Raw genomic sequence first — 24377 nt, 5'->3', positions numbered from 1 at the left:
GCCCATTTCTTAATTGTCAAAAATGAAGGAGAAGAACATGCATAAACTTTTATGAACTTCGAATGCATTTCTTTTGTTGTTAAATCTTCTTTCACAAAGAATTTTATAACATCACAATACTCAATTTTATCCATTTCAAGATATGCAGACAACACTTTTGCTTCATACAATTGTATAAAATAAACTACTTTATAGAATGACTTGCAATTTCACATGGATGCTTATGACAGATGTACCAACTTAGAAAAAAAAATCTTGCCGATAGTGTTGCCATATATGGTTGAGACCGAGAACTTTTCAAACCATCCTCGTATATGGTTCTCTCTTATCCAGCAAATTCATCACCTTATCATATAACATGAGCAGATTGCTAAAACAAGACCTGTTCTTCACAAACCCATGCTCACCGTTATAAAGAATCTTATGTCCATCATCCCAATCCTGTATTCTATTTCTAACAAATTTTTCCAACATTCTGATTAAAACTGCAGATATACAGACCAGTCTATAATTGGATGCTTCTGTTCTCAAACCATGCTTGTAGAGTGGTATTATTTTGCTTTCTTTTCACTCCTTTGGAACCTTCCTTATGGCAAGACTTTCATTAAATAACCAGACAAGGGTATAGCTCTTTTGCATATTCTTTAAAAATATGGTAATATGTCATCCATTAAGAAGGAAGTGTCCAATTATTCATTTTACAATGGAAGTATTCGGATGATATAGATGGTATGATATACAGACAATATTCATTTTACAGTGGAAGTTAAGACCAAATACGAGATGTTGCTATTAAATAACGAGACTGGTTACAAAAATGTGGTTTATTATTACAATTGTACAACTTAATTGTTATCCCCTTAAATATACTCCTCTCTGCTATCTATACACCGTTGCATATGAATTTTCCATTGTTGGAAACAGTACTGCAAATCATGAGGTGTTATCTGCTTCAGTATCGCTGCCGTTTTCTCCTTTGCCTCATCCACTGACTGAAAATGGAAACCCTTCCATGTGGATTTCAACTTTGGAAAAAGGACAAGGGTCTCATGGAGAAGTCTGGCAGGTAAGGCAGATAGTCCAACACTGAGATCTTATCAGCCAGATATTGCTTAAAAGACAGTACACTATGGGCTGGAGCGTTGTCCTAATGAAGAATCCAAGTATTGTTCTTCCACAGATTGGGTCTCTTCTTTCTCACTCATTCTCTCAGCTTGACCAGAACCTCAAGATAATAATGTTGGTTAACTGTCTGATCCTCTGGTACGCATTCAATCATTACCCCATGCCATTGATATAAAAAAAACGTTCAGCATTGCTTTTTTCTTTCTTGGTGACATAGGTTGTCGATTGTTTCTGGATCGTACCTAGAAATCCACATCTCATCACATGTGATGCAAGTCCAGCTTCACTATCAGCTGTTTCATGATGTCAATGCAAATTTGTTTCTGGACATCTTTCTGCTCCTGACACAGGAACAGAAAGATGTCCAGAAGTTTTTGGGAATCATTTTGGTGCAGACTTTGTTCATGTTCAATTGCTCATGCAAAATTTGTTGTGCAGTCTCCTTATCAATGTGCACCATGTCCACTATCATCCGAATACTTAATCAGCAATCGTTGCAGACAATTTCATTAATTTTTGCAACGTTTTGTTCAGTTGCTGCCATGACAAGTCGATCTAGTTGTTCGGCATCTTCAACATTTTCTTGACCTTCAGCAAAGCATTTGTGCCATTCAAATTCGTGCATGTGACATTACATTATCACTGTACACCTCCTGCAACAGTTTCAAACACTCAGTCAGCAATTTCTTCAATTTCACAAGGAATTTGAGATTAATGCACTGCTCGAGTTTAACGTTATACATTATTCCAGCAAAGTGACTTCACACATGTTTCTTTTATAACTGCCTACAGACTAACTATGAGTGACAGCAAACAATGCTTATCTCAACTGCTTCTAGAACCTTCAAGTTCATTCATGGTGCAAGTGCATCCCACTGCTACGATACACGATTCACAGTGCCCTTTGTCTCGTTATTTAATTGCCACACTTCGTATATTAGTTGATAAGATAATGGTTAGATCCTCTGTCTGCAGTAGTCAGTATGCATTTGCTGAAGGGAGAGAGTCTGTTTTAATAATCTTTTTTTTTATATCATCCCCATCCATGAGAGGTCATTAAAAACCTATGACACGACACTGCAATAAGTGGGCAGGTGGTTCAAAAGAAGAAAGGAATATGATGTGTTCCTTGAAGACCTGAGGATTGTAATTATTTGGGAAAATAATTAACAAAACGGTATGCAGAAAACTTCTAGAGAGCAGAGATGTTGGAAATGAAGGAGGAGATGGAGCTTGCTATTCATGTCAAATGCAAACCTGGCAATCAGCATGGTGCAGCAGGAAAAGGGAGTCATCACTACAGATGACTTTCTTCCATCTGTCAAGTGTCCATTGCCAATATCCCTTGGCCCATGCAAGGTGTTTGCGATGCCTGGCCTCATCATGGACACCTTTGTTGTCTCCGGCTGTGGAGTTCCAAGCAAAGCAAGGTATGGCATATGGTTTGTGTGGAAATGGGTTGTACTGGTGAGTAAGCTGTGTGACTGTTGCACATCATTTGCTGACATACCAGTTGTGACACCTAATACTCACCTCTAAGATTAGTCATGCATGGCTGACCAGTATGAGCCCTTCTGGATGTCTGTTCATGGTTATTCCAGTCCTGGTACACCCCTTGAGGGGGTGTACCAGGACTGGAATTAAGGGGGAGGGTTCCTAATGCAAAGCTAACCCAGTGTATATATACACACACACACACACACACACACACACACACACACACACACACATTTATATATATATATATATATATACATCAGTGGCGTGCCCATTTAGGCTGGGCATGCTGTCATGTGGCTTATGTAACCCTTGCTACAAAATTCACGTAAGTTTGAATGTACTGATGTACGATTGCATTGTTATTGATGTATGAAAGTTTTAAGGGTGCATAGCACATCAGCACTCATCTTAATTGGTCCAGTGCAATTGATGCAGTCCTGGTTGGCCGAGTGGTTAGCATATCCACTCTCCAGCCAAAAGGCTGCGGGTTCAAATCCTGCTGTGGGATTCAAACCCACATGTGATTGTCTGTGAAAATACTAGTGGTGGTGTGCTGTAGATGGCTTGGTGTAAATGATGATGGTAGTTGCAGTTCGTCGTAGTTGGTGGATTGAGTGGTGGAAACAGAGTTGTTGAGTAGGTGCCCTCCCTCGATGAGTCCTTGGACTCCCATGTATTAATAATAAAATAATAATAATTGTAGGATAACTAATTTAATGTGTCCATTAATATAATTTAGCATAAAGCATAAATGTCAAATGAACAATAGTTATGTTTCCTTTTCACCATTTATGTGAGAAGCACAAAGGATTTATGTTTTGTCGTGAGATTAGATGATCATTGGCAAATACCAGGGACATGGATAATTTGAATTTTGATACAATTTTTAAATGCAACCGTAGAATATGCACAGAAAAATTGAGAAAAGTAATCACTTGGAAAATTATTGTTTTTCCAGATTGAACCAAAGAAAGGCTGAAATAACTCTTTTACTTATTTATATACAAGTAACAACCTCCTCTGACTATAACATTGTAACAGTGTAAATTATTTATAGAAAATTATAAATATATATTTAAAACTTGTCTATATTGGTGTCATAAAATGTCAGTTCACACTTTGCATAAGCAAAACAGATGAAGCTCAGAAAATAAAAACAATAACTCATGACATGAAAACGTTCAATTGGATTGCTTCACACAATAACCGGTCACAGCCATTAATGACTTCTGGGTGCTATTGTCTCAGCGCACATCCTTCCTCACCTTCTTGGCCATTTAAAACCACTGGAATGTGAAGAATTTGACATACCGCACCATCTGCATATCTGTTTAAAGAGCTCAAATGTGTCAGTATTTAATGCAAATATGATGTGATATTTATGCATCAAAGTGTCCTTCTCATGAAGCGTTAATATATTGTGTTTAATTTTAGGAATTGTGCAAAGCCAGGAAGCAATTAGGGGAGTCTTTAACAGGAATAAATGCAAAAATATAGTATCGGTGATATTGCTATTCCGTGGGTGTGCACAACACATCTGGAATATTTGCCCCTGATATATCAGGAGTGAATATAAGGTCATCATCTGGAATGTGTGTGTGTGTGTGTGTGTGTGCACGCACACATATACTCCAGATGATGACCTTAATACAAAGGTCGAAAGCTTTATATAAGAGAACCATAACTTTTTCTCCTTTAGTATTACTCGATGATCAGCATTCATTTCGGTAAATTATAGAAATTATAACTGTGTTAGGAATAACTACCTTAATTTTCCGACATTTTAACTTCCATATTTAGGTCATCATCTGCAGTACACACACATATATATAAATTGGGGAATTAAAGTAATTATTCCTAACGTGGTTGTCTTGTCCTAAGCTTTTTCGCGAACCATTGGGTTCTTTAGCTGTGGACTTCACAACCTCAACCATCTCGAGGATCAGGTCTATCCACATCGAGGATTTGACCCTATGTCTCCTGGTGTGTCCTATGTGTGTAGATGCATGTGTTCACTAGGACGAAAAACTCGAGTTTCCAGGTGAAAACACCCCCTACTTCTGTATGTGACTGGCTAACTCACCTTTTATAGAAAGAGACCAGATAACCAGAGTTCAATTCACGTCACGGGCAGGAATCGAACTCTGGTCTTTCTGACAAAGACTTTGTCTATACTGACTGAACTATGAAGGCTCCTTAACATGGTTGTGGTCTCCATAATTTACTGAAATGAATACTGATCAATGTGTAACACTAAAGGAAAAGAGGTTATGTTTCCTTTATACAAGACTTTGATCAGGCCACATAGGATTGAGGAAGAAAAGCACTTATCTGTGTGACAATAATTTCTGTTATTAGATCAGAGCAGAAGCAATAATCAGAAAAAGGAAAGAAGGCATAGAAATCCCAAATGTAGTACCAGTTGTGTCATTATAGTATACCACAAGATACAATAGAGTATGACTAGGAGAAGGACAATCTGTAGAAAAGAAGATGTGGATAAGGTTATGGTTGCACTTTCCAAGTGATTGATGACCAATTTGTGTTAAATCAATACTGATAACAAACATTTCTGCTTCTCTTCCAGCTTGGTTTGTAAAGTTCAAGAAAGGAAGCCAGTCTGAATTATGGATATTGAAATCACCAAAGAAGATTATCTCACTGTTAGGGTACTTTGATTGTACATTATTAACTTTCAGAGATAAATATTCTAATAGATCAGTGAAATCATTGAAGTGAGGAGAATGGTAGTGGCAACAAAGAGGTAATTAGGAAATCTTGAGCCAAAGCAGATCATGTAAAGGGGATTCCAGATCAGTAACCTCTGGCATGGGATATTAGACCTGAAAAATGCAAAAGTCCTGTCCTCTTTATTAAAGGCATCATGGAATTGAAAAGAGTATAATAAATGAACAGTATTAGAGTTGGAAATCGAAAACAGATGAAAAGAATACTGTGAGGAACTCTACAGCAGAGTGGATAAAGAAAATGTGGAGCCCTCTCACCAGGAAAATTTTCATTTGGAACCTCTTCCACTTAGGCATGAAGTTGAAAGAGCAGTTAAGCAGCTTCACAGCAATAAGGCCCCAGGTGCAGATGAAATCCACAGGGGATGGAGGAATAAGAGTGTTTCATAGATTGATTTCAAGGATATGGGAGACAGGATCATGATCTAGAGACTGGAAGAAGTCAGTTTTCATACCACTACATAAGAAAGGTGATATGAAGGCATGCAAGAATTATAGAACTGTTAGTTTAATATCTTATGCAAGCAAAATTTTATTGAAGATCATGCTAAATAGAATTGAGGCGAAAGTTGAGGTAGAGATGCCCGAGGAACAAGCAGGTTTTAGGAAAGGTAAGGGCACGAGAGATCAGATCCTTTGCCTTAGACAGATCATAAAAAAATATAAAGAATTCAGACTCCCTCTGGTAATGTGTTTCTTAGACTACTCTGAAGCTTTTGACTGTGTTGAGCATGTGAAACTGTGAGAAGTAATGAAAAGAATGGGTTTTCCTCAACACACTATCAGATTGATAGCCAACTTCTATAAGGAGCAGAAAGCCACGGTAAGAACAGGTGTTGGATTGCCTGACTGACTTCAAGTTGGAAAAGGAGTTAGGCAAGGATGTTTACTTTCTCCTCACTTGCTTATTATATATGTGAAGGACATCGTGCATGGAGCATTGGATGAGCTCAGGACAGGAATTAGGATATGAGGTAGATTGATCAGTAATCTGCGGTATGCTGATGATACAGTACTCCTTTGTAATGGCATGGAGGAACTAGGACTAATTCTTGACAAATAACTTTGTCAAGAATTACAAGATCAGTAATAACAGAGGACTTCAACTCAATCCTAGCAAGACAGAGATTATGGTTCTCAAAGGAAATACAAACAGAGAAGCTTTTGAGAAACAAGTGTACCTTAATGGAGAAAGAATTGAGGAAGTCATCAAGTTTGAGTACCTGGGATCCATTATTAATGTGAAGAATTGCTGTTCAGAAGACATCAGAAAAATGTTAGGAATGGCTAAAACAATGGTCAGAGACCTGTCTAAAATCTAGAAGGATGGATCTATCTCCATGGGAACAAAGTTGAGGATTTTGGATGCAGTTGTTTTTCCAACAGCGACTTATGGATGTGAGACTTGGAACCTAAAGAAGTCAGATAAGAAACGGATATCTGCTTTTGAGATGTGGTATTACAGAAGGCTGTGAGGATATCATATACTGAAAGGCATACAAATGAATGGGTGTTAGAAAAGATCTGTAGAACTTTAAAGCTCCTTAAGGATATTGACAGAAGAAAGTTAAAATATTTTGGATACATAGAAAGGATGGAAGGGGGGTTTCTCAGAACAGTAATAGAAGGTAAAGTTCCTGAAAAAAAAGAGGCAGGGGTAGACCATCAATGAGTTGGATGGATGGTGTGTGCAGAGTGACTGATCTTCAGAGAGTTGAGGCCGCTAGAAAGGCAAACAACAGGACTACATGGTGAGGTCTGGTGTGGCACATCACTGAGCATTGGAGTGACATTCAGCATATGTAGATGCCCAGTGAACATAGAGAGAGAGTAGTTATTGTAGTTGTTGTTCACATGTTAAATACATGTACACTGGCATACAAAAGATAAGCACATACTACATTTTTAACTATATATGAAAAAGTTTTCATGACCACAACCAAATATGGACAGTACAGCCAGTTTATTGTCAGCATACTAATAAATTATATTACACAAAACATGCATTATAAATTTCATACAAATTAAATTGCAATACGTTTTTTGGCAAAAGTTCCAGATTTCCTAAGGATGCAGTTATGAAATTAACGCGCAGTGCTTGTTTTCAGAAAACTATATGGAGAGACATTTCACCCAGAACTGTGATGCAGAATTAACCATTCTTACACCAAGTGATTCAGGAATTCTTCAAGGAAAACTGACCCACTACTCTTTCTGAGTAAGGATAAGGAGGGGAATTTTGAGCAGCAGTAGTGCATCTCCCTATTGCATCCCAAACATATTCTATGGGCTTGAGATCTGGGGAGCATGCTGGCCACTTGATTCAATTAATATCCTCAGTCTCCAGAAGTATCTCCATTGCTTATGTACGATGTGGTGTGGCATTGTCACCCATAAAAATCATTTCTTTGCCTACAGCACCACAAAATAATCGAACGTGACATTAAAGAACTTGTTGCGATATAGTTCACCAGTCATAGTTCCTTTTTCCATCACTTATAGCTTGGTGCATTCATTAAGCATACAACTTTCCCCACGCCTTGCCTCCAGCTCCACCGTATTTATCCCTTTCAATAACATTCTTGCGATGGTAAGCACTACCACTTTCATGCCAGATCAAGCATCATCTGGAATCATAGGAAAAACTAAAACAACTATCCTCTGTAAAGAGTACATTAGCTCATTGGTTTCTTGTCCAATTTTTATTGATACAACACCGCTGAAAACCTGCTCTATGATGAACTGTTGATAAAGGGATGCAGAATACAGGCCTACTTGTTGCAGGTATCTTGCCACAGTTGTTGAGATATTTGCATACCTGTGCTTGAATGGAGCCAACTGACAACAGCAAAATGTTAGTTACGTTTTGCTATTATAACCAAAAATCTGATCTTCATTCTCTGTGACAGAGAAAAGGAAACCTCTTAACAAATGTCTGGAACACATTCCATTTGTTTGGAATGCTGCTCAGAACCTGGATACAAGGCTATGTGAGATTCCAAACTCTCTGGCAGTATCAGTAATCATGCAGCCTTCTTCAAGCTTTTCAGTAATTCTCCCCCCTCATGAAATCATCTAGTGATTGTTCATTCCTTCATGAAAATAGCTTGTTTGAAACAAGCTCTTTTCATGAAGCTCTTTTATCCTGTTGAGTGCTACCATGTGATCTCTTTGTGTGCATTTTGAAAATTGAGTGTGTAATCTGCTTTCTACTCAAAATTGTCAGTTATACAAATTGCCACAAGCTGATTTGTCTGAATTTGTGGTTCTAATCTTCACAAATAGTGTTAGTCCTTAGGTTTTGGAAACCAGTGTACTTATAAAAGATCTATACATCTGGATTTTTCAAAAGTTTTTGATGGATTATTATATGGCAGATTGATATTTAAATCATGGTTTAGACTGGCTAGTAGAGTGGAGTGGGTTGTGGTTTCTGTGTTAGATATCAAAGGGAATGTGTTTAAGAGGATGAAGATAGAGAAGTGTGAGGAAAGACACAAGGCTATGTAGCATTAGAGACAAAGATTTGTATTGTATCTGGTAATTTGATGAGAATGTGAAGACATGGAGTTTTTCAGAAGCAAAGCCACAAGTCATCATCAGTAAAAATTCATCAAAGGTTATCATCAGTAAAAGATATGAGTGACTGTATTAGATCACAAAGAAGGAGAGTAAAAGAATTGATAGTTTGGAAAAAAAATTTTTGGCAGATACAAATGATTTTGAAAGGTGACAAAGTATGAAGAAATATGGAAGAAGGGGAAAAAAGGTGACCAAATAAAGAATGTATGTTATGATGTATCATGGGTATGAATATTGCGATTGGTGCATGAATGAGTTGCTATTTAGATTATTTGGTTTTGTAGATGAATGGAGGGAATTTGATGGATTAATGGACATTAGTTTCAAACTAATTGCTCTCTTCTGTACTCAGTCAAATATTTTTAGGGAGCTCTTGGTAATACCACTTCAAATGTGAGAACAGTATTTAGTGGTTTGACATGAATGTGATTGGTATAGATTTAAAGCTGTTGTGCAAGATTAAAGTAATGTCTTCTCAAGCAAAAGAGAAAACTTAATGTTTATGCCAAGTGATTTGAGGTTAGATTAATCCCAAGAAGAGAAAAATCTCATCTTGTTCTAGAGATTTGGGTGTTGTCAAAGGGTAGGATTGGAAGAAGTTTTTTTATCAGAAGCATCAGGAATGAGAATGAAATGAAAAGTTAATTCTGTTTGGCCGAATATTTTAGACAATACTGAAACTTGAAACTGATATAGGAACATATATATGTAACACATGTTGTTTTCTCAGGAAGTATAGTGAGAACAGGATGAAGGAGATCAGGAATATTGGCAATATCCTAATAGAAGAATTGCAACCTGTAAGAGTACAAGTTCATCAAGAGCCAGGGTAATTTGAGGTTATCAGGACGAAATATATAATCATTTTCTGCTGAAGGTCTGGTAGTGTGCAAAAGATATAGGTGGCATATATCAGCAAAGATTTTAGTATCAAACCCACATAGTTGCAAAACCTATTGCATACATTAGTGACATGTAGGCAGGAAAGAGTAGGAGAATAGTGGAAGGTGAAAAAAAGTTGGAACAACGAACAAAAAATAAAAAAGTTGAAAAGTTAATAAACTATAAAACGAATAAAAAACTCCCATTAAAACTTATTTGAAAAATTTTGTGGAGGAAGTTGGAAGGCATGGAAAAATTTGGTTCATGTGGAAGGAGAGATTAGAAGATTTGAAAGACTGACTGATGTGAGACGAAGAAGTTTGAGAGAAGGGGGGGGGGGGAGAAAGGATGAATAGTATGTAAACACAAGGATAATGATTAAAGTAAAATTATTTATTTACAAATATTTTAACCTGAATATTACAGCTCATCATCAATGACTCTTTGGCTAACAAATGCAAGGCAGAATGTTAGAACATTAACAGTGGATTTTTTAAAACAACTGTGTGATGGAATAAGGAACAACATGATGTGTAAGAGAGATAATAATCAAATAAAAATATTGGTGACTGATGAGCATCAGCCTTTCTCAGATTTTTGGTAAGGATAGGCAGTTATTATAATTCAGGTTAGGATAATGTAGCAAGATTTTGGTACTCTCATTAAATAAATATGAAGCAGCGAAGTGGCATATGCTTGGATTAGACCAGAAGATGCTGTGGTTGGTATCAATTCCATGTTGTACTAGCCTGATTTCTTGTTAATGATATAAGGTTGGTGTTCTTGTAATCATTTTTTCATAGAACATCCAGTTTTAAGTAGGAGAGGTGGCAATCACGTGGAACTTGGTAGGTGCCAGGAAATGAGAGTGTGGAGGTCCTTTATCTTTAGAAGAAGGAAACCAAGAGGAGAGTTTGTTGAATGGAACAAATGTTGGCACTAGGTTGTATTTCTTGAGGATTCTTGAGATTGGTTCAGAAATGTATGGAATTGGGACTCTTTGTATTTAAGATTTTTGGAGGGGATGCTTGTCTTGTAAAAATCAAGAACACGCTGTATAGTCCATAATGAGAAGCCATTCATTTGCATAATATGTTGGATGTTGAGAAGTTCCTGCTTTAGATCTTGTGGATTGGAGCATACAATATCAGCACAATGCAGTATGTTTTTATTATTCCAATTCCAAGATAAACAACCTCCAATCTCACTTTCTGAAGCAGGCAGCAAGAAGGGAGAGTGTTGGAGGTGGGGGAGGGAGAGTGAGGGATGCAGGTGAAGGAATGTAATCTATTCACATTTCTATTGAACAGGTGATCTATTCATTCCTTGCTCACCTGCAAGGTGAGCAAGAAATGAATGGATCATCTGCTCAATAGAATCAGATGGCAAGAGATTTGCAATGTCAAGATGTGCATCAGAAAAGTGTGAGAGGAAGATAGTGAGTGTATTGTCCAAATATGATAATCCAGAATTGAGGATGGGAGCACCAATAATGAATAATGTGATAGCAAGAATGTATCAAAAAAGAGAGAGAGAGAGATCTGGATTATGTGGGCTGCATTTGAACATGGAAGGAATATAGGTGACAATTTGCAAAGATTGTTGTTCTGTAGGCAAGTGAGTGTGTTAGAACAGGGAAACTAGAGTTACCAAGGTCTATCATAGCAGGGTTGGTCTCTTGTGAGAATAGTTAATTGGCAGAAAGTATGGTATATTGCAGGGAGAGTCTGGAGCAAATAATAGGTATAGACATAATGACAATGCACTGATTTTCTTTACACAAATACTAGGAGTATCAGAATAAAGGAAGTGCATCGGAGCTTACTGAAATCAGTGAAACATATCTGACATAAGATGATGGGAATAGAAATAAAAGGATGTAGCATAGGAAAAGCAAACAGTTGTGGAGTTACTTATAAGTGATGAGTTGAGTCCTTTTAGAGTGAAGATTTGGAAATAAATTTCACTTTTAGTTTTGAAAGTGTGAGGTGGAGGTGGGGCAGGGCTAGATATTTAGTGTTATTATAGGCCAGGGAACAGCAATGGCAGATTGCATTCTTCAAGCTAAAAAGATAATCCAATTTGGTATAAAGTGGATGACTAAATGAAATCGAGCAAACTGCAGATGAAAAAAGTATAAAAAGAGTGGTGGAAAGGAGTTGCACGAGGAAGTGACTAGTATAGTAAGGAAGACAAAAATAGAATACCAGAAGGAATTAGCACTACGGTCAAAGGAAAATCCTAAGGAATTCTTTCATTGTGTGGCCAGTAGGAGGAGAAATGATTATAGACAAATGAGCCTGTTAGTTGGGAAAGGGTGTTGAGTGACCAATGCAGGTTACATAGTGGAACTGTTTAATGATCACTTTATTGGGCATTTCATCCTGGAAAAGCAGTTTTATTCATGGAAGGATTAAAAGTTTAGAAGTGCATGAGGAAAATGTGTTTCAAATGCTAAGTACTCTGAAAGTTATTAAGGTAGTAATACTGGATAGAATTTGACTGCATGTTTTAAAATAATGTGTTGAGGAACTGATTCATTGTAGTTAATGGAGCAACAGCTCCATTGACTATATTAAACATTGGCTGTTCAGTGAAAGTCTGGCTACTGAGAAAGTGCCCAGTGAATAGAAGAAGAGTAAGATAGTGTCACTGTACAAGAGTGATGATAGAATGCAGGCATCAAACTATAGACCAGTTCGTATTTCTTCTGTAGTTAAGATTTTGGAGAAATTAAGTGAGAGATGGGTAAACAGAATTGGACGGATAAGGGTGATGTTATCAGCATGAATTTATTAAGGGATACTCTTGCTTCAATAATTTGCTTGCCTTTTATAATAAAGTGACAAGAGTAGTTGATAAGAGAACTGCATATACTGCCATTTTTTGATTTGATAGGATATCATGATAAGCTGATATTTAAGTTGCGACACATGGGGCTAGATATCAGGTTATTGAATTAGATTGATATATATCAGACAGCCAATTTACAGAGAGAGAGTTGTGTGGTGGGAAGCAGTATCTCAAGCAAAGGACAGTTGTAAGTAGGGTTTGATTCCCCAGGGATTGATACCGGGACCTTTGCTTTTTAACCTTTATGTCAGTGATATTGTCACTTGGTTGCAGGGAGATATTCAGTTATTTTCAGATGATGTGAAGCTTGGAAGGATTATTAGTAATAATGCTGTGGTAGCACTTCTGGAGAATTTAAATAAGCAACAGATGGGAAAATGAATTGGGGATTCAGTCTAATGCAACTGAAATTTAGGAACATATTGCAAAAGTGGTGAAGTTAACCAAGAGAATTGCTGCAATACCTTTTTGACCAGTAGAGATAACAGTGGTGATTCCATTATACTATAACCCTGATGAGGTCATATCTGGATTATTGTGCTCAGATCTTGTAATCTGAGCACAATCTGTGGAAAGGGTACAGAGGCAGATGACACAAGTGATATAAGTACTTTACCATGTTAGTTAAGGTGGACTGAGGGCATTCAGACTACAGAGTTTGAGGTGATGTTATTGAGACATTTAAACTGTTAAAAAGTATTCACAGGATTGACAATGAGGAAATTTTTCATATAGTAGAACAAAGGGAAGGAACAAGAGGACATCCCTGGAAGTTGTGAAAGGAGGTGGTGAGTTGGAGGGTAAGAAGGATTTTTTTATTTTTTTTTTTGCTGCAGGGTGGTCTGAATGTGCCGATGATAAAAGGAGCGATATGATAGATTTTGTTATCTAAGATGGGCCGTCTGCAATAAATAAACTTGTTTGATAACTATAATACAAATGCCTTGGCTTCGTGATACATTCTCCACATATGGGTTGATCAACCAGACTGTTCTGCATCCATCATGCTTCCAGATGTAAACAGTTTCCTTTTCCACTTGATCATTGTCAATTTCAATTGTCAATTGATCATTGTCTTTAAAATTCACCTAAATACACAAAAACATAATCAGTATGTTGTCTTTTGGTAACCATGGTGAAAAAATGTTTTCCCAGTCATTAGATGGGGAAAAGGACTTATGGCCTGGGAGAGGAGGAAAGAGTTGATAAAAAACAGTTCAGGAAGCACATTGTATAAACATAGTAAAGATAACTCAGAAAAACTGCTTTGATGGTAAGGGAGATTCTAACAAGCAGAAAAGTGAGCATGTGAAAGTCTACTCAGAATTCAGCATAAAACAGTATCATGAAATGGGGGGAAAAGAGATTGGTGTTTCCTTTAACAGAGGCAGTATTGGAGAATAAAGTAGGAGTGTGATTTTGTTGAAAATTTCTGGGAAGAGAAGGGACAGCAGCTTCATTACAGACCATTTTGTGTTTATGAAGTAGTGACTAAAGTGTTGGAGAGGTTTAGTGAATACTGGGATTCAAAATTGCATTGAATGCAGGATTTCTGTGGGGTCATCATAGATTTGCCAGCACCTAGGAGATCATGTTTTATATATAACGTGTACTTTTTGATATTCATTTTAATTATTAGGGAAAAATTAGAAATCAAGAAAATTTGACACCCTTTTAAATTACTTATAAACTGGATGTACAAATCAATAGAACAACTACTTTCGTAGACTCATGAAGCCAGCTGTTGTGATTGTTGTTATTTTTGGCTTTATTCAAAATCAAATCTAGTTAGCAAAATGTGAATCTTGAAAAATAAGATGCTGGCATGGACTACTTACTTGAAGAGTTTCAAGTGCAATCTGATAAGGTGGCATGTACAGAAAAGAAAATAATTTCTTCTTAATGTGTACTTTATACAGAGATGATCTTGGAGCATAAAAATAAATTTATTTTATGCCTAATTTGGTATGATTTAATATGTACTGTAAGATGGGGTTACTTTGCTCCACTTTTCTTACCTTTTTTTTAGTAATTTGAAAAAAAAAAATTGTTTTCAGAGGTTTTTATTTTCTGAAATATATTTTTTTAATGTATAGAGTATACTGAATGCCCTTATGTAAAATTTCTGTGAAAACATTTGTTTTATTCCTTCTTTTATTTTTTCAAAAAGTTGGAACAGTGTTTATCCCAGGATGGGGGGGATACTTTGCACTAACTAGTAAAAAGTACTAATTTAAATGGAATAATGGGAATGGAGCAAAGTAAGACTATTCACAAAATAAGAATACACAACCCTTATTTATTATAACATAAACTAGCATATAAAATTGTTGAAATTGCTTTTTTTTAAAGACAAATTGGAAATGAAGATATAAAAAATTGAAAAATTTTGAATTCACTCGTAAAAATTGATGCAAAATTAATATATAGCAAGTTCTAAAAAATAAACTGTGGCAAAAAAAGAGAAAAAAAATCATTGGAATTAAGAACTTTAGGCCCAGGGATTCCAAATGTTTTCCAATTATGGAACAGAAAACATGTCTACGATTTATCATTTTTGGGAGTGGAGTTTAATATGACAAATTATGTCCTCTAAAGGATAAAATATTTCATCTTTTGGTGTAGACCATTTCCTGGACTTGACAGATTTCTGCATATTTGCCTTCATACATGAAAAAACATACTGCCCAACTGATGAAACAAAATTATTTTTTTCTACCTCTTTTAACTTTGTTGAAGAAGTTGCTATTTCCTCATCATCAGATATGGAAGCAAGCTGTTTTTCACAGTAATTTTCGACGTCGTTTTCGGATGAGGCAGATTTAAGAGAAATATCAGAATTCTCATCTGAGCTATTTTCATCCTGATTTCTGTTCAAGACACTTTTTCCAGGAATTGAAAGAATTTTCCTTTCTGCCCCTTTTACTACTGGCACCAGATGTCCATTTTGATCTTGCATTTTGTAATGCTTCAACAAAAGAATCTTGTATTGCAGCTGCGTTGCATCCTCTACCTGGGAGACAAGAGAGAAGCTCATGTACATTGACAGGATGAACTCCATATTTTTTAAAATCTGCTTTCAGATTATCTGCTGCATTTCCTGATATCACCTCATTCAGTCTCTTTAGTAGAACGGGGAAGCTCTGTTTCAGCAAAACAGTGTCATTTCTTCCTTTATGACTTGCCTTAAACTCAAAACAGGTGGAGCAAAGTATCCCCAGAAAATTAAAATTTGGCTATGAAGTAAATCAATGTTCTATAAAGTCAAGAAATGTTAATAAAAGAAGAAGAAACTTAGATATTATAAAACTAGAGGAATTAAGGGAAAGAATTTTATATGCCTGACTTAAAAAAAAATGGTAATAAATTGCTGAGGCAAGCAAATTTTTCTAGTTAACCAAACAGACAATTCTGCTATGTTTGAGAATTAGAGGTCCTGTAGAAGCAGGGAGAGTATGGTACAGCAGTGTTGCCAATACTAATACAATACTTAAAAAAAAAATGCTACATCATTTCAAATAGTAAATATGTTTCCAGAGTAAATTTTTGCCAATTGGAGCAAAGTAACCTCATCTTACGGTACTCGTTATATTGTACCTCCAGTAACCAATAAAGTATACTTTCTTTGCTAATGGTATCCATGATTCTGACAGAAATGCCATTTTTTTGGACAGTCATCTGTCCTATACTACACTAGAATGGTGCAACTACCCTGCTTCATTCTAGTATAATATGAAACATAACAAAGTGACATCGAATTGTTTTACACACTGTTGGTCCAGAGTATTTAGATGGATAAAATTCTTTATAACTTGTTTTAATGACAATGCGCCATCAAAACACTAAATTATGAAAGTATATTTATTAATTAACTAGCTTATATTTCACTGGATTTTCAACCAGCATCCTCAGAGCAAAACAACATGCTATATGTTACACAGGACAACGAGTAAGTGAAACAATTCAAATTGTAACAGACAAAAAGATATTAAGTCCTAATTTGGTGCCCTCTGATGTGGTATAAAAGAAGTTATTGCAGCTATGTAGGAGTTGATCTTAGGATGACTGTCTCCCAAATTTTTGGCAGATTAATGCAGCCATACTTTTGAAGGTTAGGAAAATGCTTCATAGCCTTGCTTTACTCTAAAAATAGTCTTTCTGACCCGGTTCTACTTTTATACAGCACATTAGTTTTCTTCCATTTAATCTTGTGCAAAGGGTTGTCCAAAGTGCTGTCTGCCTGTCCCGACTGGACATAATAATGGTAGGTTGTATTTTTTATGTACTCCAAGAAGGATGTTAATGGATCTTCCTGTCTGTCCATAGCAAGCCAAGTCACAGGGAACTTCATACACTCCAAAATGTGCTAGAAGATGGAGTTTGTCCTTAGGAGAGTGGATGAGAGTTGCTAATTTGAGGTTTGAATGTAGTGTGAAGGTTACATTTTATTAGTACTTGGGCTATGGAACAGGAATTGTGGTGTTTGCCCTTGTCTGTTTGGGAAGGGGGAAATAGGGTGGGGGGAACAGTATTTAATCTATTTTATTGGAGCTGACGCCATTGTCCAAAAAAGTATAGCTAAGATAATTGATCTGTGTGTCATATTGCTAACAGAAAACTCAATGTCTCCTTCAAATAGTTCTTGCATATTGTCTGTTCCTGCAGCTTGCCATTTCTGAGTTTCCATATTGTAGTTATTTCTGCTTTTTGTTATCTCTGTTATGTTTATATTTAAATCTATCTGTTTCAGTATTTTCTGGGAGTAATTTTAGTATATCCTTTAAGTTATCCATCTCTTTTCTGTTTTTTTCCCTCTTTAAATTATTTCTTCATTTGTCCCTTATTAGTCTCTCCTTTCTCACTCTCCCCGCCCCCTCTTATCTTGTTATTTTGAGTAGCTGAGTAGCTTCTTGGAATCAGAATTTACTGCAGCCTGTTCAGCCTCCTTACAGAGTTCTTCAGTGAATTTTCTTTTATCATCTCTTATACTTTTCTATACTAGTCTGTTTTTCTCCTTGTATATTTTATTTATCTCCTTTTTCTCTTCTTCATGGTGACTTTGGAGTAATTTTCTTCTAATTTCTCTTCTTTCCTCAGTTATGAGCATTCTGTTTTTCATTGTTTCTGAATTCTCTTTCTCTCCACTTTTCCTAGTATTTCTTCAGCTGTTTCATTGTGTAATTGTTTTGTATTTTGCCATTTTCTTCCATATCTCCATCCTCCCCTTCATTTAGTATTATTGTTTCATTTTGCTTTTAATCATACAAACAGCTTTCTGTAATATCCTTCTTTTTCAGTTTCTTTATGTTGCCAGTCTTTTACTATTTGATGCCTGTCTGTCTGACAGTCACCAGAAAGTTGTGTATGCTGGAGTGGAATCTAGGAGAATGAAGATGACTAGTGGAGTACCTCAAGGCTCTATACCAAGGCTGCTACTCCTTAATTTGTATTAATGATTTACATGGAGATATTCAGTTGTTTGCTGATGATAAATAAACTGGGGAGGGCAATAGTTATAAAGGTTATGTAGATATCTTGCAGGATAATTTAAATAAATTGCAACTGTAAGCAAAGGATAATTGTTGTCAATTTAATGTTGCAAAATGTAAGGTTATGCACTTTGGGTTGAAAAGATTACATACTGTGTATCACATTGATAGTACTGGATTGCAGGAAATTAATGAAATTAGGGACTTGAGAGTAATGGTGGACAGAGAGTTGATCAGAGGGCATATTGATAATATGCCCTCTGATTAAATGATGATAATTTAATAAACAATTTAATAAGAATAGTTAAATACCAACATGAATTAATTGTAAGTATTTACATTAATTTTTTTTATATGATTTAACATATAATATTGCACTTTTACTATTCAACTGTTGAATTGTCGTAGTTGGCTGAGGTGGCCAGATTATAAGACCATCAGATATTAAGTGACTGGATGTTATGTGGGCACTATATGAATCAGTACAAAAATGTAAATTGCACAAAAGCATTATATATATGAAGTAAATGAATACACCCTCTATCCAAAAAGAAACCGAACTTTTCGAAAATAGAAGAAACTAGTGGCACCACCTGTTGTATCTTTTTGTTGTCGAAAGCGGCAACCTTCATTAGTGTTGTATCAACTGTTTATGACATTTGTTTCATTAGAAACTGAGTTATAATGCCAAGAGTGACAGTGTGTTTTGACGAATGGTAGGAAAATGAGTTTCAAAGAGAGCTGCAATTGACTTTTGTGTTAAACTTAGTAAACGGTTTACCTAAATGCATCAAATACTTCAAAAAGCATATCGTGATGAATGCTTATCCCATACTGAAGTTTATGTGATTTAAGTGGTTTAAGCGATTTCAAAGTGATCATGAGACGCTTGAGGACCACGAAAAGCCAGGCCATCCAAAAACCGGATTGAGAGAAGTTAACATCCAAAAAGTGTGTGATTTCATCAAAGAAAACCCAAAATCGTCCATTAGAATGATTGAAGATGAATTATAGATTCCAAGATCAACTGTACACAACATTTTGACCGAGATTTTGGGCCTTTGTAAATTGAATTTGCAATTTGTTCCCCACAAGTTTGACTGACGACCAAAAAATGTATCGAATTGAATACTGCAAGGACCTCTTTAAAACTGCTCATAAGGACTCAAACTTCCTTGAAACGATCGTTACTGGTGATGCAATGTGTTTTGAGTATGAGCCCAAAACAAAGCACCAGAGTGCTAAGTGGAGACCACCAGAAGAGGGGCATCCGAAAAAAAGTTGCTCAGAGAAGTCAAAAGTAAAGGCAGTGCTGATTTGTTTCTATGATTCCAAAGGCTCCAATGTGGATTCCAATCCACAAAGAATTCATTCTGCCTGGCCAAAAGGTCAACGGTGAGTTTTATCTTGAAGTTTGAAGCAATTGATAGCAAGAATTCGTCGCATATGGCATGAATATCGTGATGCAGGCAGCGGGTCACTTTAGTATGATAATGCATTGTCTCATCGTTCGAACGTTGTGAGACAGTTTTTGGCAAAAACCAAGTTTGTGTGTTGGATCACTTGCCGTATTCACCTGATTTAGCACCCTGTGACTTCTTTCTCTTCCCCCGACTTCATTTGCCGATGAAAGGAAAGCAATACGACACCATTGAAAAAAACGTTGCGGCAGTAATCACAACCCTCAGCAGTATCCCAAAAACCGATATAAAAAACTCATTTAACGAATTAATTGACTGTGCCAAACTTTGTATCGAAGCTGAGGGAGAGTATATATTGATTGAAATAAATGATTTGAATAATTATAATTGGCCTGTGTCTTATTTTCTATCAAAAGTTCGGTTTCTTTTTTACAGAGGGTATATATTTAAAATAATTATAATTATATAAACACTTGTGGCTGTCGAGCATTTGCTGAACAGTAGGAAAAATTCTATTAGTGTTAATTCATTAAATATCCTTTTTCTTTTTTTAATATACTTTGTAAGAATGTTTTTTTTTTTAATTTCAGAATTCAGAAGAATGTAAAAATCTTTTACTATCTGAAGATAAGCTAACAGTGATTATAATTTCCAATGAAACCATTAATGCAGCCTGGAATAAAGCATTTTGTGATAGTGAGTTGAATTATATATGATTTAGATTGGAATATAAGCATATCACTGCTATGTTGTATATTACTCTTAATATTATATATGATGAAAAGATAGGTAGGATGATCAAAAGTGCAGCTGATATGCAGTACTTGCAGAATCATTTGAATAGGCTGGCATTGTGGACATGTGAAAATGCCTGTCAGTTCAATGTTAATATTTTCCAAAGTCATGCACTTTGGTGTGATTAGATATTGTTAGGAGAGAATATAAATAAAATACTGAAGGATGAAGGTTTTTCTGTAATATTTATGCATCACATTCACAATCACATAGTAAGAAAGGGGGAAAAAAATTAAATCCTCATAATTCATATATGCAGCAAAGGAGAAAATTAAGAAATTATGGTAAAACAAAACCTAATGCAAGAATTCCAGAAATCCCAAAATACATAATTCAGATAATGTACAACATCATCAAATTCCTGACATTTACCCTCTAGTGGTGTACAGGATATGATAGTACTTCATGAAAAATTACATCATTACTAAAGTCCAATCTACATTTGACTCCAAATCACTGTTACTTATCAAGACTCTAACATTATCAGATCTTATATTTCTATCTTCTAAGGCCCATTTTACTGTATCAAGCCACCTATATCTTCGTCATACTCTGGATCTTTTTTCTGCCAACTGGGTGGAGAATCACTTGTTTTGCTAATCTTTTCTCTCCCAAACTGTTTAAGTGACCATACCACTGAGATTAGCTTTACTAACGCATTTCTGGATGCTGACAATGTCAAGTTCTGTCCTAATATCCTCGTTTTTAATATGATATTGCCATTGATGCCATCTGTTAATGCCCTTAATCTTTCTCAGGACTCGCATATCTGTAGTCTCTAGTCTTTGGTCAAATGTTTTACTTCTAACCCAGCTCTCAGATCCATAAGTTAAAATTGGCTTGAACCCATCCTCACTAAAAATTGTGCCTAAATGGCTGAAATTTTACTTGTTCTATAGGTTCTCCATTTACGATGCAGTTGATATTTTCAAGCTTCTGCCTATTTTCATTGTCTCATCATCATTATCATCAAATTTCTGCCATGTACCCTCAAGGAGTGTACAGGATATGATAGTACTACATGAAAAATTTACATCATTACTAACTTCCTATCTACAATTTTGCTCCAAATCATTCTATTACTAGTCAAGAATCCAATATTATCATTATCATATCTTGTATTTCTATCGTCTAAGGCACATTGTACCGTATCAATCCACCTATTTCTTGGTCTTCCTCTGGGTCGTTTTCCTGCCAACCTGGCAGAGAACACTTATTTTGCTAATCTTTCTTCGCCCATTCTGTTTAAGTGACCATACAACCTGAGATTAGCTCTGCTAACGCACTCCTGGATGCCGACAATGTCAAGTTCTTTCCTAATATCCTTGTTTTTAATATGATATTGCTATTGATGCCTTCAATTCTACATCCTTCAATTCTAACTGCCGACTTGCAACTCAAATACAGACTAAGTATTGCTTGATATAATGCCCCATTGACACCATGTAACTGTAGCATATTGAATAGCTTCTCTCTTGGCGCCTCGTCATATGCCTTTTCCAGATCTACAAAACTCAAATAGAGATCTTTGTTATATTCCCATGATTTCTCCACTATTTGTTGTAAAGTGAAGATCTGATCCTGACAGCCTCTATTTGGCCAGAATCCAGCTTGTTCTTCACCAAGCTTTTCTTCCATAATTCTTCTCAACCGTTTCTCAAGTATACTTGCATAGATCTTGCCAGGAACACTCAGTAGGGAAATACCTCTGTAATTCTCACATTCAGTTTTATTTCCCTTTTTATACATGGATACTATTAGAGCTCTACTCCAATTATTGGGAATTCATCTCTCTGTCTAGGTCTTCTGAACTATGCAGTGCAGCCACTGCAAGACTTTTAAACCACCATACTTCATCATTTCTGGTCGAATATCATCTAACTCCTGCTGCTTTCTGCATTTTAAGCCTTTGGTGGCTTTTTCTACTTCAAGTATGGATATGTATTCCTGACTGTATGCCTGTTGAGTGTTTTTTACCACTGTGCAACCACTGCTTGTTTCATTTAGCAATTTTTCAAAGTAATTACTCCATACTTTAAGGATATCTTTTCCCCCCATTTTCATGTCACCTTTATCATCTCTAACTCCTTTTACAGCACGCTTTCCTCCATTTCTAAGCTTCATAATATCTTACCACCTTCTTGGTATTTATTTTCTATGTTCTTGCCAAGGTCCTCCCATGACTTTTGTTTAGCTAGTTTAACACAATGTTTCGCTTTCTTACATTTGTCTCTGTATTCTCTAAGAGCAAAAGCTGACTTATTTGCCAGGAATTTTTGATATGATTTCTTTTTTTCCTTCACTGCCTCTTTAACTTCCTGTGTCCACCAGGGAATTCTGATTTTTCTATCTTTGCAGACAACCTCACCACATGCCTCTCTGGCTGAATCAATCGGGATTTTCTTCAAGGCTTGCCACTGAATCTCCATGGTTTGGTTCCTGTTCTCAAACTCTTTCATTTTTTTTTTTCAATAACCTTTGTGTATTTTTGTCTACAGTTCACATCTGAGAGCTGTTCAACTTTTATTCGCTTTAAAACTTTGTTACATGTTATTCTTTTCAATATGAAATTCAATTTTATCCTGCTCAAGACTAAATAGTGATCGCTTCCAATTTCAAATCCTCTGTACACTCTGGTGTTCTGCACCAGTGAGAAAACATCATAGTCAGTGAGACTTCTTATTCCTTGCCTCTTCTCTCCATGTGAATTTGTGCACATTTTTATGTTGGAACATGGTGTTAGTAATAACCAGTCCATGTCCTGAGCAGAAATCCAACAGATGTTTGCCATTATTATTAACTTTTCTCTTTTCTCCAAATTTTCTCAATATATTTTTGTATGTCTTACAATCATACAATTTTCCTTTTTCATTGTGTCAGTTGCTTTCTCTAAAGTCTCAAAAAATTCCTCCACTTCTACCTTAGTAGAACCTTCTGTGAGACCATAGGCACAAATAAGTCTCTGTCCATTTCCTCATTCTCATATTTGCCCACATCACTCTACTTAAGACTGCCTGCCATTCAAGAAGATTAGCCTTGTATTTAGTGTTGAATACTATGGCTACTCCTTTTCCTTGATTGTCATTGCCTGAATATAACATTTTGTGTTTATTACTCAGAAAGATCTCACCAGTTTTTGCCTTTTTTGTTTCAGTCACCGCTGTTTCGTCGATCTGGTACTTATGTGCATTTCAAGCTACCATTCACTGTTAATCCACTAATTTCTTCATTTTGCTTTAGATCTGCAAGTGATATCCTTTTTTCTCTTTATTTATTTTCTACTTCCTTCCAGTTTTCCATTCTTTATCTTTGTCATTGTCATTCTTAGTTCTTCATAAACATTTTGCCATCTGTATCATATTTATTTTCTGTATTTTATCCAAAATTGTCATATGACTTATGTGCATCTACTTGATTGTTTATTCATGTGTGCATCATATTATTTTTTTTTATTTTTGCAGAAAATTTCAAGCAAGCATTCCTGGCTGAGTCAACCAAAATTTATTTTCTATTTTTAAGCTGTAGTACTCTCCAAAGAGCCTTTGACATCTTCTGATGTATAACCTCAAAGATTATACATCAGATGATACAGTTGACAGAAAACTGTCAATTAATAGGTACAAAAAATACATAATGAAAATTTTACTATCAATTTTTGTCCAACATTCCCCCCCCCCACCACCACCACCCAAATGATTTCAGTCTTTCAGACCGTTCATCTCCCATTCTGTTTAAGTAACTACACTATCTTAGATAGCTCTGCTTACACATTCTTCATTGTTTGTTATTAATAATGTCGAGTTCCTTTCTGATTTTTTTCACATTTTTTTATGATTGCATCGGTGTTTTATTTCTAAACTAACTTACAGGCTCGTGCATTAGTTTAAATACTGACTTGTATAATGTGGCTTGGTTATTTGGTTAATTTCTTTTTTGTTCCATCTAAAATCATTCAGGTATCATCCCACCTATTAAAATTGATT

The 24377-nt window shown here is 35.9% G+C and overlaps 1 protein-coding gene across 1 annotated transcript in view; it reads left to right on the top strand.

Annotated features, from left to right (window-relative positions):
• The window catches only part of LOC150094233 (osteopetrosis-associated transmembrane protein 1-like), an 88754-nt gene that overhangs the window by 6802 nt on the left and 57575 nt on the right, over positions 1 to 24377 (top strand). Inside the window, exon 2 of the mRNA XM_090412165.1 lies at positions 20190 to 20295. Coding sequence (XP_090268291.1) covers positions 20190 to 20295 — 106 coding nt within the window. The remainder of the gene's footprint in view (positions 1 to 20189; positions 20296 to 24377) is intronic.

Source organism: Typopeltis vanoorti, chromosome 22 (assembly GCF_054136105.1).
Source record: "Typopeltis vanoorti isolate ZY-2024b chromosome 22, IOZ_Tvanoo_1.0, whole genome shotgun sequence".
Taxonomy (NCBI): domain Eukaryota; kingdom Metazoa; phylum Arthropoda; class Arachnida; order Uropygi; family Thelyphonidae; genus Typopeltis; species Typopeltis vanoorti.
This window is presented reverse-complemented; position numbering and strand designations above follow the sequence as displayed.